The 16,526-nt window shown below is 39.0% G+C and overlaps 1 protein-coding gene across 1 annotated transcript in view; it reads right to left on the reverse strand.

Annotated features, from left to right (window-relative positions):
• Positions 1-1,981: 1,981 nt before the first annotated feature.
• Positions 1,982-16,526, reverse strand: part of LOC581301 (midasin) — a 37,379-nt gene continuing 22,834 nt past the window's right edge. Inside the window, exons 29-43 of the mRNA XM_030994351.1 lie at positions 16,185-16,323; positions 15,316-15,543; positions 13,325-13,419; positions 12,513-12,654; positions 11,446-11,693; positions 10,323-10,559; positions 9,723-9,962; positions 9,273-9,470; positions 7,825-8,154; positions 6,779-6,894; positions 6,239-6,413; positions 5,609-5,682; positions 4,887-5,001; positions 3,554-3,775; positions 1,982-2,927 (exon numbers count right to left, since the gene is read on the reverse strand). Coding sequence (XP_030850211.1) covers positions 2,739-2,927; positions 3,554-3,775; positions 4,887-5,001; positions 5,609-5,682; positions 6,239-6,413; positions 6,779-6,894; positions 7,825-8,154; positions 9,273-9,470; positions 9,723-9,962; positions 10,323-10,559; positions 11,446-11,693; positions 12,513-12,654; positions 13,325-13,419; positions 15,316-15,543; positions 16,185-16,323 — 2,748 coding nt within the window. The 3' untranslated portion in view covers positions 1,982-2,738. The remainder of the gene's footprint in view (positions 2,928-3,553; positions 3,776-4,886; positions 5,002-5,608; positions 5,683-6,238; positions 6,414-6,778; positions 6,895-7,824; positions 8,155-9,272; positions 9,471-9,722; positions 9,963-10,322; positions 10,560-11,445; positions 11,694-12,512; positions 12,655-13,324; positions 13,420-15,315; positions 15,544-16,184; positions 16,324-16,526) is intronic.

Raw genomic sequence — 16,526 nt, forward strand, 5'->3', positions numbered from 1 at the left:
CTCTTGACAAGAATCCATCAAACGATATCAAACTTCTTTCCTTCCATTATACCCTACCGTAATGAAGGCTACAGTTGTCGTATTCGGGTAAATAGGCTGTCTCTGTCTCTGTTATTTTTCTCTAGTGCACCTAGCTTTAATGACGAACTGACAATCATTAGTCATGAAGTTTAAACAAACAAATAGACAAACAAACACAAATCAGCCCTTCGCAAAACAGGAGCAGGAGAATCGATATCCGGGCAGGAAACGTCAGACTGACAGATCTCACTTGCGCCAAGTTGCTGGGTGAGGAATAAAATAGTATTTTGAACGAAGACAGCCGGACAGACAAAAATACACACACACGCACACACACGCATGCACGCACGCACACCCACACGCACACACACGCACACAATACATACACACACACCGCACACACACATAAAAACACGCACACACACTCTCATTTTACCCTCCTCTTCTTTCTTCTCACCCCGCCCTTTTCTTTGGCCCCTCTTCTACCTCTACCGTCCTTATGTATGTTTATCTCTCTCTTTTTTCTCCACATCTCCATCATTATCTCAATTTTTTTCTGTCTCTCTCTCTTTCTTTCTTTTACTCTCCTTCTATTTATGCCTATGTCTCTTTCTTTCGCGCAATTCTTTATACTAGATACATCGCAACCAAGCAGGAAGTGCCGTCGTCAGGTTTTAGGTATGCTTGAATAATTTATTCAGCTTGAGATTATTTCTCTTCTGGGTTTTTTTCCCCCCAAGGGTTTTTTCAAGACACGAAATGTGCCAAGTAATCTTGTGTTAAATTCCACACAATAACACCCTCCAGCCTCACTGACACTAGTTTTTAGATGGTATTTTTAAATGGTATGGGGGTAGGGCCGAATCTTCCTCTTATTCCCATTTTTCTCATGACAAAAGTCTTATTTTAATACTCGTATTTATTGACGGTGGGAATATTATCAAAATTCAAGTATATGGTTTCGTCTAATATTTTGCAGGAATAGATACATATTGTACATGGATTACGACTCCATGGACAACTATTCCAAGGATCTCCAAGGGAATAGTATTTCCGGGGCTCTTGGGATACAAGGACCTTGTTGCTCTAAAATCAATATAATTCTCAGGAGTGGTTATAGATGTTTTTTTGTTTGTTGTTGAGTGGCACTTTTTTTTAGGGTGTAGGCTATTGGGGGCACTTGGGAACCCCCCCCTCTTGATCTGCTACTGCTCATGCAATTTCCAAATGGTGAAATGAAAATTTACAACACTCAAATGATAAACAAACACTATGTAATCATCTTTTAATTGTGAATATTTAAAACGCATTAATAATTCTTTTATTATAGTCTATCAGTGATTCTCCTCCCCTTTCATGTGACAGATCCATGACAAAATCAGAGTTAAGCAAGTTGCAACCATTCCTTTCATACCCAGTTAACACTGGGAAAAAACTTGAAACACCCGTTAGTGCTAAGGGTATGGTATAAATGCACAGAATATATATGTATATGTGGCATACATTGTGGGAGTACATGCACCAAAAATAAAATAAATCAATGACATTGAATATTACTTTCCTTTCAACTGCAAGTGTCCTTCTACTTAAACAATTGATCTATGCAAATCGAATTACCTAGAACTTAAATTTAGTCCTGATTTTGAAATACATGTTGTATTACAAAAGAGTAAAGTTGCATTTGATCTCAACTCGTAATGACACATGGATGCCAAAATCTGCACAAGGCGGTTTGATCAAATGGAAAATACATGCATTAATATGAAATACTGGAAGACACAGAATTGCACTTTGTATCGAATATTAAAAGTCTTCTTTCTTTTGCACTCAACACATGCAAGAGTTTAGAGGGATCAACTCCATCTAGTTTCTTTCCCCTTCATTTTGGCAACTAAAATATTCATGCTACTTAAGTACCTCTTAGTACACTACTACTGTCTCCATATCACTTGGTATGTTAATGCACATCTGTACAAAGTAATAATTATAATAATACAAATAATAATAATAGCACGTCTTGTTTACCCAGGGTGGCCTCATCAGTACTAATAACGTTCTCCCTGAGGGCCCTGCAATCATATTATATTCTGAATAGAAATATTAAATGCATTAGACTTCCAGTTGTTAGCACTCAAATCAATATTTGGAACCTACATCACAATGATGATGTATCTTTAGCTTTCTATATCTAATATAATTGCCATTTCTTTGAAAAATTGGATCGCAGGATGATCGTATAGTTTGCTCTGTGCTTTAGGTATATGACTAAAAGGAACATTTATAGATGGATAAAAAAATGTTCAATTAGGTCCATAAATATCTCGACATTAAACAATATATAACATAAGCATTATGTTCCTTAAGATACAATACATATATATAAACATTTACATGTATCTACATACTCTAGATTGATTACAAGAGGGTTAATAACCTCTTATATGCAGAAGTGATCATGATCAATTACAAATCTATAGAACCTTATGACTTAATAGCTGTTTCTTGTAAAGCTTTGGCATTTCATTTCGTGGTTAAGAGTAAGATCCATGGAAGACCAGAGGCATCATAACGATACCGCTGAATATGGGCTATCTTGTAATTCATAATTCTATTTGTAATTGTTTTACTGAATGCATGATGTCTTTTTTATACGGAAATAAAACAAACAAACAAACAAAGAACACAAATTCCTACATGTTGGACTGAAGGATATTTCATCAACTCTTATCGGTGGCAGTCACCAACTCGAACCACTGCCTTAGGGCATCGCTTAATGTCTCTGGTAGAGCGCTGATGTTTCGTAGAATGATATAGAAGGGGAAAGGGAAATGTTCCATGTAGGACTGAATCTCCGGCATCGCTCCTGCCTGCTTGAAGATCGGGACGCGGATATCCAAGATGGAGTCCTGCAAAGATTAAAAAGTCAAGAGAAAGAGATGTGATCCTTGTACTATTTGGTGTAGTAAAGCATTACAATATCAAGAATAGATAATAATCTGGATTTATAAGGTGCTTAACCACTTGACTGCTATTGGCTTAAAACGTGTTAATACCCCCTGTGCTACAGCATTTGTGTAGTGTACAAAAACCTGACAAAAATTGTACACTGTACACAAAAAAGCCAGATGTTTTTTTGGAAGAGCGCCATCTACTGTTCAAGACCTGTGTAACATCATTGCAGTGCTACAGTCTTGAAAGTGCAATGCCCTAAGCATGTACGTGGTAAGCAGTCAAGTGGTTAATACAAATACCATCTCTTAGCACTTTAGAGATATTATTAAACCATGTCATTTGATTCATTTATCCACAATGTGCACCATCTCCAATCCCGGAGGAGTATTCCTACTTTATGGTTACTGTGAGAGGGCATATGACAATTACTAAACACTACAGGTGATCGGCTTGCAAAAGTCATGGGAATCCTGACTTAGAATCCTGGTTTAGAATTATGATTGCAGCATGAGCTAAATCCAGGATTTTTTTTTTTTTTTAAATCGGAGGCAAACATACCCAATCCCCTTAATCATCATACCTTGTTTTCTGGGTTGTCAATGACCACAAACATGAGGAAGATGTTGGCATCCCTGGCAGCTCTCACAGCGTTCTTCACCGTCTCCATCCCCTCCAGGAAGAGCCCCCTCCCATCGGACACGATCACCAGCAGCTGAGAGGTCTCAGGGTGACCCGCCGAAGCGCCCCCTAGTGGCCGCATGGAGCGAGCTGTCAGCATGGACGCTGAGGCATACTTCAAGAGCTACAGAAAAAGAGAGAAGTTTAAAGGTAAAGACCAGTAGTGGTAAAATTGCGGTTGAAGGATTTGGGTGCAAAATATCCATTCAATATTTTTTTAATATTGCCTTCAGAGGTTTAGATGGCAAAACTTTAACCTTAATTTGCAAAAAAACTGAAATATATGCCCAAATGTTCAATCTTGAAGTGCATTCGTGATATCTATCCAGGCTCGATCGATATGATAATTTACCAAATATATCAATTATTAGGCGGTTTCCCGGCAAAATTTGTATCATCACATATTAGTCAAAACATATTCTTTCACATGATTGGTAATAAGAGCTTCCATTTCATTCTTTGAGAGGGGGCGTTTCCAAAACTGGTCTACCGGTATACCTTTAATAGAAATCAGCAAGACTGTTTTTCCCCCAAGTAAAAATATCACTGTCAAATATCAATTTATTACAGCACAAAATTGCCATAATTCAGGTCTTTTCACCTGTTAATTACAATAACAATTACATCTTTGTATCGTATTATTCTATTTCATTTCCAATAAAAAGAACACAAATGAGCTCATGGAATGGTTGTGTTTGGAAGAAGCTGTGATGAGAGTGGTAAAGTGAAGAGGATTGAGATGGATGGGTCATGTATTGAGAAGGGATGATGATGAACCTGTGAAAAGAGCGAGAGATCTGGAAGTGGATGGCAAGATACAGTGAAGAAACAGAATAATATAATAGGGTGATCTAATGAGGAGAATTCTTAAGACAAGAAGAAGTGAAGGGAGGGAGTGTCTTCATGGTCGTGAAAATGCTGTTTTCAATAAATGATGATGATGATGATTTAGATTCCACAGATCAATTCAAAACACACCTGAAAATGTATCTCTTTACCTAAATTTCCTGTAGATTGTCTGTTGAATTAAGTATTACATAAATTGCATTTTCATGGTTGTTGCACCTTGATCAAAAGTTTTGGGAAGTTTGGGTCAAGAATTCATTTATCATATATTAGATATTATTTATGTCTGTCAAATGGACTGAAAAATAAGAAAATCAGGTTAGATCTCTTTAACAATCTTTTATTTCCACAGCATCCGAGGAGGAAAGTTGGTGAAAAGGGAATATTACCTGAGCAATTTTTGTCTTCTTCTGGGAGAATGTGAATTGTCTGAGAATACTTGATCCTGATTGGTCAGAAAACTGATCATGGAACGGATGCAGGAGCTTCACTGACTCACCAAAACTGAATCAAAGAAGATATACAGGACAACATAAATGGTGAGAAAATATGCAGAGTACATAAGTTACATAAATTTACATAATACAAATACCGGTAGTAATATTGCATAAATGAGAGAAGATTTCAATATTCTTTATTATTATCTATATAAGGCTTCCAAATGGTACAATAAATCAGTGTATTCAATACCTTTAGCGCAGTACCCGGATGACCGACCAATATTGTTTTCGTATTGCTCAGTCAACCAGGCACTTCAACTATTGATATCGATATCATGGCGATATCACACAAAAACGAAGCCATCTTTACCGAGGTAAGTCAAATTTTGTTATTTCACTAGTCAGACAAATATTATAATAATAATATTGTATGGCTTTGTTTTTGTGTGATACAAGAATATATTGCTCTCGCTAAGAAGATATTAGACTCGTCTTTGACTTGTCCAATATCGTCATAGCTCAAGCAATATATTCAGGTATCACACTCAAGGCCATCCAATATTATAAAAATATTTTGAGTTCACAATTCCTATCTGCTATTAAGCAGTATCGTGTTACTATTTGAAATAACAACGGTAAGTATTTAAATGAAATAAGATGATTGAAAGTACCTGCAGACTGCTAGCTGTCCTGCTTCCAACCATGTGAGGGCATTGCTGATTACAGCCAGTGATTCAAAGGCGAGCTAGTGGGTAGAAGGCAGGTCAATGGAAACAAGGATTGGAATAGGTAGAAACTTAGAACATAAAGCAGTACATATACTTCAGTAAACTTATTGATATTATTACCATCATTATTATGGTTACTTTCATCATTATCATGACCATCATTATCACTGTCATCATCATCATTATCATTACAATCATCATCATAATCACCAACATCACCAACAACGCCTGTCATCGTAATTGTCGCCGTCATCATCATTATCATCCATATAATCACTATCATCATCATCATCATCATTATCATCACCACCTTTCATCATCATTGCTTTGTCATCATCACCATCATCAGCATCATCACCACCATAACTGTCACCCTTATCATCACCACTACCATCATCATCACCATCGTCACCATCATCATCACCACCATCATCATCACCACCATCACCGTCACCCCTATCATCACCACTACGATCATCATCACCATCACCTCCTGTCATCGTCATTGTCATCATCATCAATATAATCACCACCACCACCACCACCACCACCACCACCACCACCACCACTTACCCTCTTTGATCTATTATCATTCATGCTGGAGGAATCATCCACAGCCAGCATGATCTGGTACTGTCTCTTGCTAGGCTTTGTTCTCCTCAACCAGATCTTGTCCTTGCGGAACCCACTAGCAATGTACGGTATCACCTTCCTCATGTTCAGACGCTTACCGGTCCTGAAATCTCCCCTATGAAGTGTAATCAGAAAATCCAAAGTTAAAAGAACTATCCCTTTGTAATGTAACTGCAAAACAAAAGGCTTTGTGGATGGAAGGATTCATATGGTTGGTTTTACTTTTTTTTCCTTCATTTCAAATTGTGCTGGATTGTTCATTAATAATGATTTTAATGAGTAGTCTCATCAGTATTCATACAATTTTCTCCTTAAACCCTGCGGTCATATCATTACCCCCATCTTTAGTTGAGCTACTGTCAACAGATGCTCAAGCATTCAAGGAATTTCTTTCTACAGGGTACCCATCTACCTCACCTGGGTGGAGAGTGGCAAAGGTAGATTAACACCTTGCCAAAAGACATTAGTTGATGATGTTACCTGAGTTTGGATGCCTGTGTGGGTTCTAGGACCAGTCTGAGTTGCTCGCATAGATCCCTGGCGAGGGATGAGGTCACTGACTCACAGGACTGCCACATCTTCTCCGCCTCATCATCCTAGAAAGGTATCAAAGAACATAAAAGTGTCAACAAGGTAACGGTTCTAATAATAGACAGTATTTTAATGTTTATCAAGAAATCAGATTCCTGCAAGATGACCGTTAGAGGTATGTACATGTAATGTTGATGGCAGAAGCAGCCTTCCTGTAGGCAGCCGACAAAATACAATGGCCCAAATTCACAAAGGAGGTTTGTTGACAAGCCTAGGTTTATGTGCGTCATATGCCACGGTTAAATGCGTTTCAGACCAAGGTTCAGACAAACCTTGGTCTGAATATGACGCACATAAACCTAGGTTTGTCTACAAACCTCCTTTGTGAATTTGGGCCAGTATGTTTTATCCATCAGATCATTCAATCATCCACAAACATTCGTGGATAGGAAAAAAAATTATCCTATAAATGTCACATGGTTAGGCAATGACATACTTTTCGTTTACATCTTTGTAACATCATATCCAAAACTGTCTACAATAAAATGAGTACCAAATGAATTGCCTATGCTACATCAGGGATTGTGTCAACATTGATGCTGGAAAATCCATCTGTGCACATGTGGGTACAATGTAATTGAGGTACTTGTGATCTTACAACAAACAAACCATTCAGCTTATGATGATATTGAATGTCTCCAATAACATATCGAGGCGTCAGTGACACAAAGACGTAACTCCATTTTGGTCATTTTTAGAAAAAGTGGTTTATGTGTCACTGAGCACTTGGGCCTTAAGTCCATGTTTCACTAGCCATTGACTTCAATGACATGTTGGGTGGAATTAAGTCTTTGTGTTTCATGGAAAGCCTACATTTTGATATCAAATACTCATTTTAGCAAAATATGTGTCACTGAACCCTCAATATATACCACAAACTCAAGCCTACAACTGGCTTTTATACATGTACAAGAACATGGCACTTTTCCCCCTACCTCTCCGTCTCCATGGCGACTCATCAATGCCAACTGTTCCTCCATCTCCCTCCGTAGCTTCTCCACCTCCTCCGGGTCCATCGTCATGCCGACTGCCCCGCCCCCCAGTCCCAGGTGATCCATGACGGTGTGGATGGTAGACTCTGTCAGCTTCTCTCCCTCCGCCTCTGTTTCCATGGCGTCGACATCTTCCTCTGCATCGTCGTCCGGAGAGGTGTGGTCCTCTTCCTTGGTGTCCGTGTTGGCGTCTGTGGGCACGGCTTCTAGTTTGGAGCTGTCGGAGGTTGCAGTGAGGGTTTGGGATGGGAGCTCATCGCTGACTGCCGGGTCCTTGAGTGAAAGGCAAGAGATGGCATATTTAGGTATCTAATGCCATTTGGCAAATGAACAGGATTTCCTTTAGAAATGATGAATCATATTCTAACTGAATGAACTAGTCTGCCTGTTTTCTTTATCCCATGTTCCACATAAAATAATACACCGTTCAATCATTTCTACTACAAAACTGGCAAAACGTTAACCTTTTCTTCAGATGATTGCCAGGATTTGAATAACATGGTGTAACCGCAAACCTCTCTCAAATCTATCCTCACCATGGAAGCCTTCAAATATTACAAGGATTCAATAAATTCTGATTAACTTCCTATAAAATATTTTTCTCTCATATGATGCAAGGTGAACAACAACTCTTTCTTCATGGATGCATAAAAATCATGACTTCAATCGTATTAATGGACTACAGGTCACCATTTTCTTCTTTAAAGCCCCTCTGCACTAGTTTGGCCAGAAAGATTAGACCTCCCTGCATTGTCACTGACAGCTGGTTATCTCATCAAATCAGCTTTCAATTAACATAAGAAAAAGGGGACCATGGGGGACCAATGGTCACCGATTATGCATCGTTTGCTATATAGAGGTCGCCAAAAGCTATAAGCAGACGTGCCAACCTCTGGAGTTCAAAAACTGTATTCTTTAATCCCAAAAGTTGTATTTTACTGACAAAAGTTGTATTCTTGAAAATAAACTTGGGATTGTTACGCGGATCAATGCCTCTTACAGTTTCTACCTACAGAAAGAATTTTTGTATGGATCATTGGTTGAATATGCATGATATCGGCATCTCCAAATTGCCGACGTGAGATCCTTGTAGGATACTTTGTAGGACAGAATGGTCATTTTGTCATTGAAAATGGCGGACACACACACAAAATATTAATTAAAAAAAATATTTTAAAAAAAAAAAAAAAAAAAATTGTTTTTTGTGGAAAATCATATTTTATTGAGGAAAATCATACTGTCGTATTTGTTTCTAAAAATTGTACTAAATACAACTAAATCGTACTGGTTGGCAGGTCTGTATAAGTAGTGCAGAGGGGCTTTAAGAAAGATGGTAGACCCTAAAAAATTGTATTTGCAAAAGAAATTTGATTACTGATAAATCACACTACCTCTTCCTTCTTCTCCTCCTCCACCTTCATCTTCTCCTCGTCTCCATCTTCCAGCTCTTCATCTCCCTCCTCTCCAGCCACCGGAACAGACTCCTTCTCCTTCATCTGGTCCTCGGTGGCAGCATCCATCGTCTGGGCGTCGTGGTGAGCCTCAGAGTCGGCCAGATGCTCGTAGAGGTCCGATTTCTCTGTTTCATCCTTCGTGTTTGAAAAGTAAAGAAGAGAGATTGATTTAAAGGCATCGTTTAGCAATGTTAAATCTGAGGTGCATGGCCCTACGTGTTATCAGTGTCTGTGATATGGTGTAATATTGAAGCCCTAAAAAATTGCGCTCCAAAATGATCATGAAAACTGGCATCCATGATATGATTAACAATAGTTAAGATTTGTTATAATATATCTACTGTAGTCTCAGCCTATAAAACCAGATGAATACAAAGTTTGACATACTTCTTTCTCCTTGCCTCCATCCTTCCTCTCCATCTCCTCACTGGCGTCCACGGTCTTGAGACGTTTGTTGTATCGTTCCTGGGTGGAACCCAGGCTTCTCTTGCTATCTGACTGGCTGGGCTTGTTGCTTTGCTGGCTCTCCTCACGGGCACTTTGCTCTTGGGTTGTGACCTCTGAGGTCGCTGACCCCTCGTGACCTTTCTTGTCTTGACGAGACTCGGCAGTGCCTGACTTGTGCTTCTGCAAGCAGTACGTGGAGGGGAAGAATTTGATTAAACCATTGCATATGAATTGATGTTAGTACACTGTAAAACACACATTTTCCAGAGCTACTTGGCAGAGGTATCTCTGGCTGGCTTAACAGTCACCACTTTGAAACATATAACTCTGGACTTGAACCAATGCCAAACTAAACACAGGCTAATAAATTTCTCAACTGCGCCAAGTTTTAAGATCACAATTCATCAAAACTCACTCACTCACCCACTCACTCACTCACCCATTCCCTCACTCACTCCCTCACTCACCCACCCACCCACCCACCCACCCATCCACTCACTCACTCAATCACTCATTATCACCGATAGCAGAATAACTTACATCTTCTTCAGGGTCTTCTCCCGATTTCCCTGCCTCTTCCTTCTTCTCTTCTTGTTCCTTCGTCGCGTCCTCATCCTCCGGGGCCGGGACCATGTCCTTGGAAGCCTTGGACCTAGCCATGGCCTCAGATCCTACAGGAGGCTGGTCTGTGTCGTGGGACTGGTCTGGGGCATAGTCGATACCTTCATCCTGATCGGCAGTCTCGTCTTCATTCTCTTTGTTTTCATCTCCCTCCTCCTTTAAAATAAAAAAAAAATGTTAAAGGGATTAAAGCTAATATTACACTTTTTAGGGGGTACTCAAATAGAAAACTGATAACATTTTGGATATATATTTCATATTGCATACATACATGTTTAACTGACTCATAAGAAAATTTGAAATGTTTCAAACTCAGGGGTACTAATATAGAAAACTGATAAAATGTTGGATAAATATTTCTTACTGTATACATACATGTATTACTGATTCATAACAAAATTTGAAATGTTTCAAACTCAGGGGTACTAATATAGAAAACTGATAAAATGTTGGATAAATATTTCTTACTGTATACATAAATGTATTACTGATTCATAACAAAATTTGAAATGTTTCAGGCAAAAGAATCATCATTTCATATGCTTAATGAGAAATATCTTGTGCAATTCTTTGTTTTCTGAGTGTATTTCATGAATATGCAATGCAGGAAAATGCTCAAAATACATACAAATATATTTGGGGGCAAAAATTTCACTAAGCCTTTGGTCCATCTAGATGTTCAGCTTGGTTTGAATAGAATTGTTATATCATGGAAGCTCACAAGAACAGGAGAGTGTTTCACAAAGACTAAGATCAACTTTAAGTTGGACTTAACTATGGCAGACCATTCATGCCACTGTTTGCTCTCACCAGTTACTGGCATTGATCCCTGAAGGGACTTACAAATCATTGTCTCGAATCTACATTTTCTGATTGTTAAGTCCAACTTAAAGTCAATCTTAGTCTTTGTGAAACACCTTCCAGGGGTAATAGTAGAAGTCACCGCTTTATCTCCTCAAGACAGAGCACTTTGTAAATCAATTATCATCAATATTGATTATTTGTTCACAAATAGTGACAAAACAGATATTTGGTCCCTCACCTTATCTTCAAATCCCTTCTTATCTTCTCCCATCCCCTCTTCATCGCCATCTCCATCCTCCTGATGCTCGTCTTCATTTGTTTCCATGGCAACTGGCTCCTCTTGTTTGGCACCTTCCTCCTCACCATCCTTCTCTCCAGTCTCCATCTTTTCCTCGTCTTTTCCTTCTCCGTCACCTTCTTGATCTTCCTCACCTTCCTTCGGTGCCTCATCGAACCTCTCTTCCTCAATATCCAAAGGATTCGATTCTGTTAAATGGTGTAGAGGAAGAACAAAAAAGCAGGTGTTTTACTCAAAATGAGAGGATTTTGCCAAAAATATATGTTATGCGAGTACTTTGGTTTTACTCAAACTAGGTAATGGTTGGAAGAGTGAGGGGAAGATTAATTGCCTAGTGTTTTCTACCTGTGTCTCCCATTTTTTCAGTTTACTCAGGCTCATTTCTTGAAACACCCTGTAAGCAAGTTCTTTTTTTACAGAGGGCCTTGTGTCAAAGGCCAGCACATGATGCTACTTCAAGCTATCAATTGTAAACATTTGCTTTTGCTGAAAATTTGTCAGAGCAAACCTCCCCATCCCCCTAATATAGTTTTTTGACAGTTGACCATTACAAGCATGTATCACCATCGTCATGGAATATTCATTATACAGTTGTTGTTTGTTGTACTTTTGGCGTTCAGTCAAATTTGACTATTTATGCAAAGTCTGGTTCTTTAGTTTAATCAGTCGAGGTAGTCAAGTCGTATGAGTCCCTAGCTTGGGCTTCGCTGGTCCACGGCTGGGGATGTATCTTTATGGCCAACCCTGCTACGTACACTGAGTGAGCTTATCAATCCTTTAGATCTAGGCCACTCATTTTCATTATACAGTCAAACCTGTCTATAGCGACCGCCAAAGGGAAACACAAAAAGTAGTCTTTATAGACAAGTGGTCTTTGTAGACAGGTTCCTTTAGTACATGTTTCAATGAGAAACCATTTTCAAGGGAAACAAAATATGTGGTCTTTGTAGACAGGTGGTCACTAAAGTAGGTTTGACTGTACAAAAATGTTTTGTCCCTTTTAATACCTTCTTGGTTCTCCTCCCCCTCCTCCACCTTCTCATCCGTATCCATGGTGAGGTCATCTGGAAGGTCAAGGTCATCTGGTACAGGAGCTGGAGGCGGGTCGTTGGCTTTCCTGGGGTCGACCTCATCATCGTTGAATTCACTCTGTAAAAATCAATATGGTTATTAAACCATTGAGTATTGAACTCATTCATTTCCATAGGCTTAATACAGTAGCCACCCGGTTACCCTAGACAAAGGGATAGATAGTACAATCATAAGAAAAGATCATTTACAAACGATGAATCCAAATGGGGTATAAATGTACCATCTATCCATGCTTGAAGCATGCCTGTATGCAGCTATAGTACAAAACCACAGATGCACATCTATAGGCTAACCCCCGCTTTCCAGACCCTATCATGAAAAACTGTGCAATATTTAAGGTAAACACCCGAATGTTGTTGAATTCTCATACATGCCAACATTTGAAAATCAGAAATCTGTACAAATTATGCTATTTTCAAAAAAAAGAGGAACAATCCTAACTCTCCTATTCAATACTACAGACAAATTTGTACAGGAAGAGGAACACCTGCATTAAAATGATAATTATCTTCTCCCAAAAAGAGGAATTTTCCTCTTTAATCTGAACAGTTGGCATGTATGAATTCTCATGAGAGCCCTCTTCCATGCGTCTTTAAATTAACAAACATGTGCAAATACACATGTACACGTAAATAATCAGTATGACAACTGAAAATACACACATGTAAATGTAGTACACATAAATACTCAGTATGACAACTGAAAACACTTGATTAATAACACACACCTCATCCTGTGGCTCAAGATTATTGGGATCGGGGGGCTCTTCAGGATTATCTTTCTGCTCCTTCTTCTGCTCCTTATCGTCTCCCTCTGCATCACCTATAAGATGAAAGAACAATATGATGTTGAGGAACGTACTATTAAATGAACGGTTGATTGCAGAATAAGATTATGCAAACTCAGGAACTGGTTAGATGATAACAATACAATTTAATTTATAATGAGCACATATCCAAAACTTTCGATCAAGGCACAGCAATAATTAATATGCAAGTTAAATTTTAGAAAATAGCTCAACAGATAATCTATGGGTATTGAAAGTCAAGGTATATAAATTTATATTTTTTCAAAGGTGTTTTGAGTTGTTATATGGAATCTAACTTCCTCAGAAAAGAATGATGTGACTTCCAGAGAACAGGTGTGGCCTTGAGGAAGGATCTGTCTCCGTAAGTAACAGTAAGTCTCCCTAAGATGTATATGTACATATATTATTTAAAATGCCATGAGAATGACAGCCAAAGAAAATAAGGTAATCAATTCTATTTCAAATAAAAGATATCTATAGCAATATTAAAAATCAAAATAAGACCAAATGAATGAAACTGAAAGTTAAAATTATGTCTTGTAAGCATGGTGGCACCGTGAAGCACTGTTTTACACATGGTAAATAATCTCAAAAGAAGCCCTGGGCAGATCAAAACTGTATTACTGTATTTATTTTAGACAAGTAGGAGTTTGAAAAAGATACTTTAGTGCCACCTAAGCAAGTTATTACACGATTACCGTAATTTACGGTGTATAAACCGCCCTCGTGTATTAACCGCACCCCTATTTTTCGCCCAGTCAGGGAAGGCCTTTCATTTAACTGCGAGGTGCAGCTGAATGTGTAAGATCATTAATGTAAATTAAATAACAGTAGAGGACCAAGGATAGAACCTTGTGGTACGCCGTGTAATAGAAGAAAAATTGGAGGAATTATTATTATAAACTACATATTGAGATTTATCAGAAAGATTACTTTCAAACCAAGATGACAGACAAATTAGAGTGTTGTTCTAGTTTCTGTGTGGTGAGTCAACACACCGATTACTGAGCTGGGAGACATTGCAAGGCATAGCGCCAGGTGGAGGGGCATAAATCGAAACTATAAAAATAAAAATAAAAAATTTAAAAAATTTGGTGTACCATTTATAAACCGCACCCCCCGACTTTGAATTTTTTTTCGGCGACAAAAAAGTGCGGTTTATACACCGTTAATTACTAGTGTGCTTTGGTTTTTTCATGTCATTTTCACACAGCACTCGCTCGCCTCACTCACTCGCTCGACTCACTCTATTGACCTACTCGCTCAGTTACCCACCCACTCACTCACCCACTCACTCACTCTACTCACCCACCCACCCACTGACTCACTCCCTCACTCACTCACCTACCCACTCACTCACCCATCCAATAACCCACTCACTCACCCACTCACTCACTCGCTCACTCACCCAATAACCCACTCACTCATCCACACCACCCCACTCACTCACCCACTTACTCACTGTACTCACCCACCCACTCACTCACTCCCTCACTCTCCCACCCACCCATGCACTCACTCACTCGACCACCCACTCACCCATCCAATAACCCACTCACTCACCCACTCACTCACCCACCCACCCACCCATCCATCCACCCACTCACTCACTCGCTCACTCACCCACCCCCATACCCACTCACTCATCCACACCCACCCACTCACTCACCCACTCAGTCACTCCACTCACCCACCCACCCACTCACTCACCCACTCACTCCCTCACTCACCCACCCACCCACCCACTCACTCACTCGTACCCTCCCTCACCCACTCGCCCATCCACCCACCCACCCACTCACTCACTCACACCCTCCCTCACCCACCCACTCACTCACCTTACTTACTTTCCTTATTACTTTCCTTATTTTATTTTATTTTACCAATGAACCCAACATTCCGTGCCTCACCTTGATTTTCTTCCTGAGCAACCATCCTTGACTCCTCCTCATCCATGCCGTCTCCAAACTCATCATCCTTCTCTTTGTTCTTCTTCTCTTCATCTTCTTCTTCCTCCTCTTCATCTCCCCACATCCTCTCATCCAGCTTGTCGGATTCCGGTCCATCCACATCCCCCATCTGCTTGTCCAACTCCTCCTCTCCTTCATTTTCTTTCTCATCTTTGTCTTGTTCTCCTTCTGACGAACAGAAAGGAGAAAGAAGAAATACGAAATATTTTGATGCAAGTATATTCATTTGTGTTAATTCAACCACTCAGTGTAAGTTCTGTTTTCATTAGTTATGTTTACAACAGCCTTTCATCTTCCAATTAGGAACAATGGAATTTTTCTGTCATTGCTCCATTCATTTGTCAATCTATTCTTCTCCAACATCCTTTTTCTCATCAATATCAGGAGCTCCTTTTACAATGATAAAGGCAAAAATAAGATATAATTTATTTGAAGTCACATACATTTTACTAAGTACAGCAATTCAAAATATTATGTATAACAACCTTCATGTAAATTGTTTTTTACATAAATTTTAAATGTCTAGCACATAGAGTCGATGAAAATAATGCATTCTTCAATCTAATAAATTGATGGTTGTCATTACCAGGTTGTTTATAGGTAAGTTGTTTGTACTTAGATTTTCACCTCATTATCTACTACGGAGAGTTTCTCACAAATCATGTTTGCTTGAATATCAGCAGGCATAGCATAATTATTTCATCTACATGTACATTAATTTGTATCTTGATTTAAATTGAAAACTGTATTCATTAATCTTATCTTCAACCTTTAGAAGAACAAAATATTGTTCTTGGAGATTTTCTCACCTGCTGGGTCCTGTTCATGTAACTTCCCTTCAAAGTCTTCAGACATCTCGATGCCGTGTTCTTCGTCCTTCAGATCAGGTTGCTCATCAAAGTCTTCCTCTTCCTTCTCTTTGTCACCAGGCATCTTAGTATCTTGTACCTGATCGATAAAGACCACATTTATGATGATGATATTAAGAATAATAGTCACATTTGTATACGCTTAATATTACGTTTCTAAGCACCATACATTGTAGTTATCATTACTCCTGTCATTGGATTCACCAAGCCAGCATTGAGTCATTGATGATGTGCAATAAGGTTTGGTCTGGTACAAGTTCATGAGTATGTAAAACGAATCTA

Source organism: Strongylocentrotus purpuratus, unplaced genomic scaffold (assembly GCF_000002235.5).
Source record: "Strongylocentrotus purpuratus isolate Spur 01 unplaced genomic scaffold, Spur_5.0 spur5_scaffold_21, whole genome shotgun sequence".
Classification (NCBI taxonomy): Eukaryota; Metazoa; Echinodermata; class Echinoidea; order Camarodonta; family Strongylocentrotidae; genus Strongylocentrotus; species Strongylocentrotus purpuratus.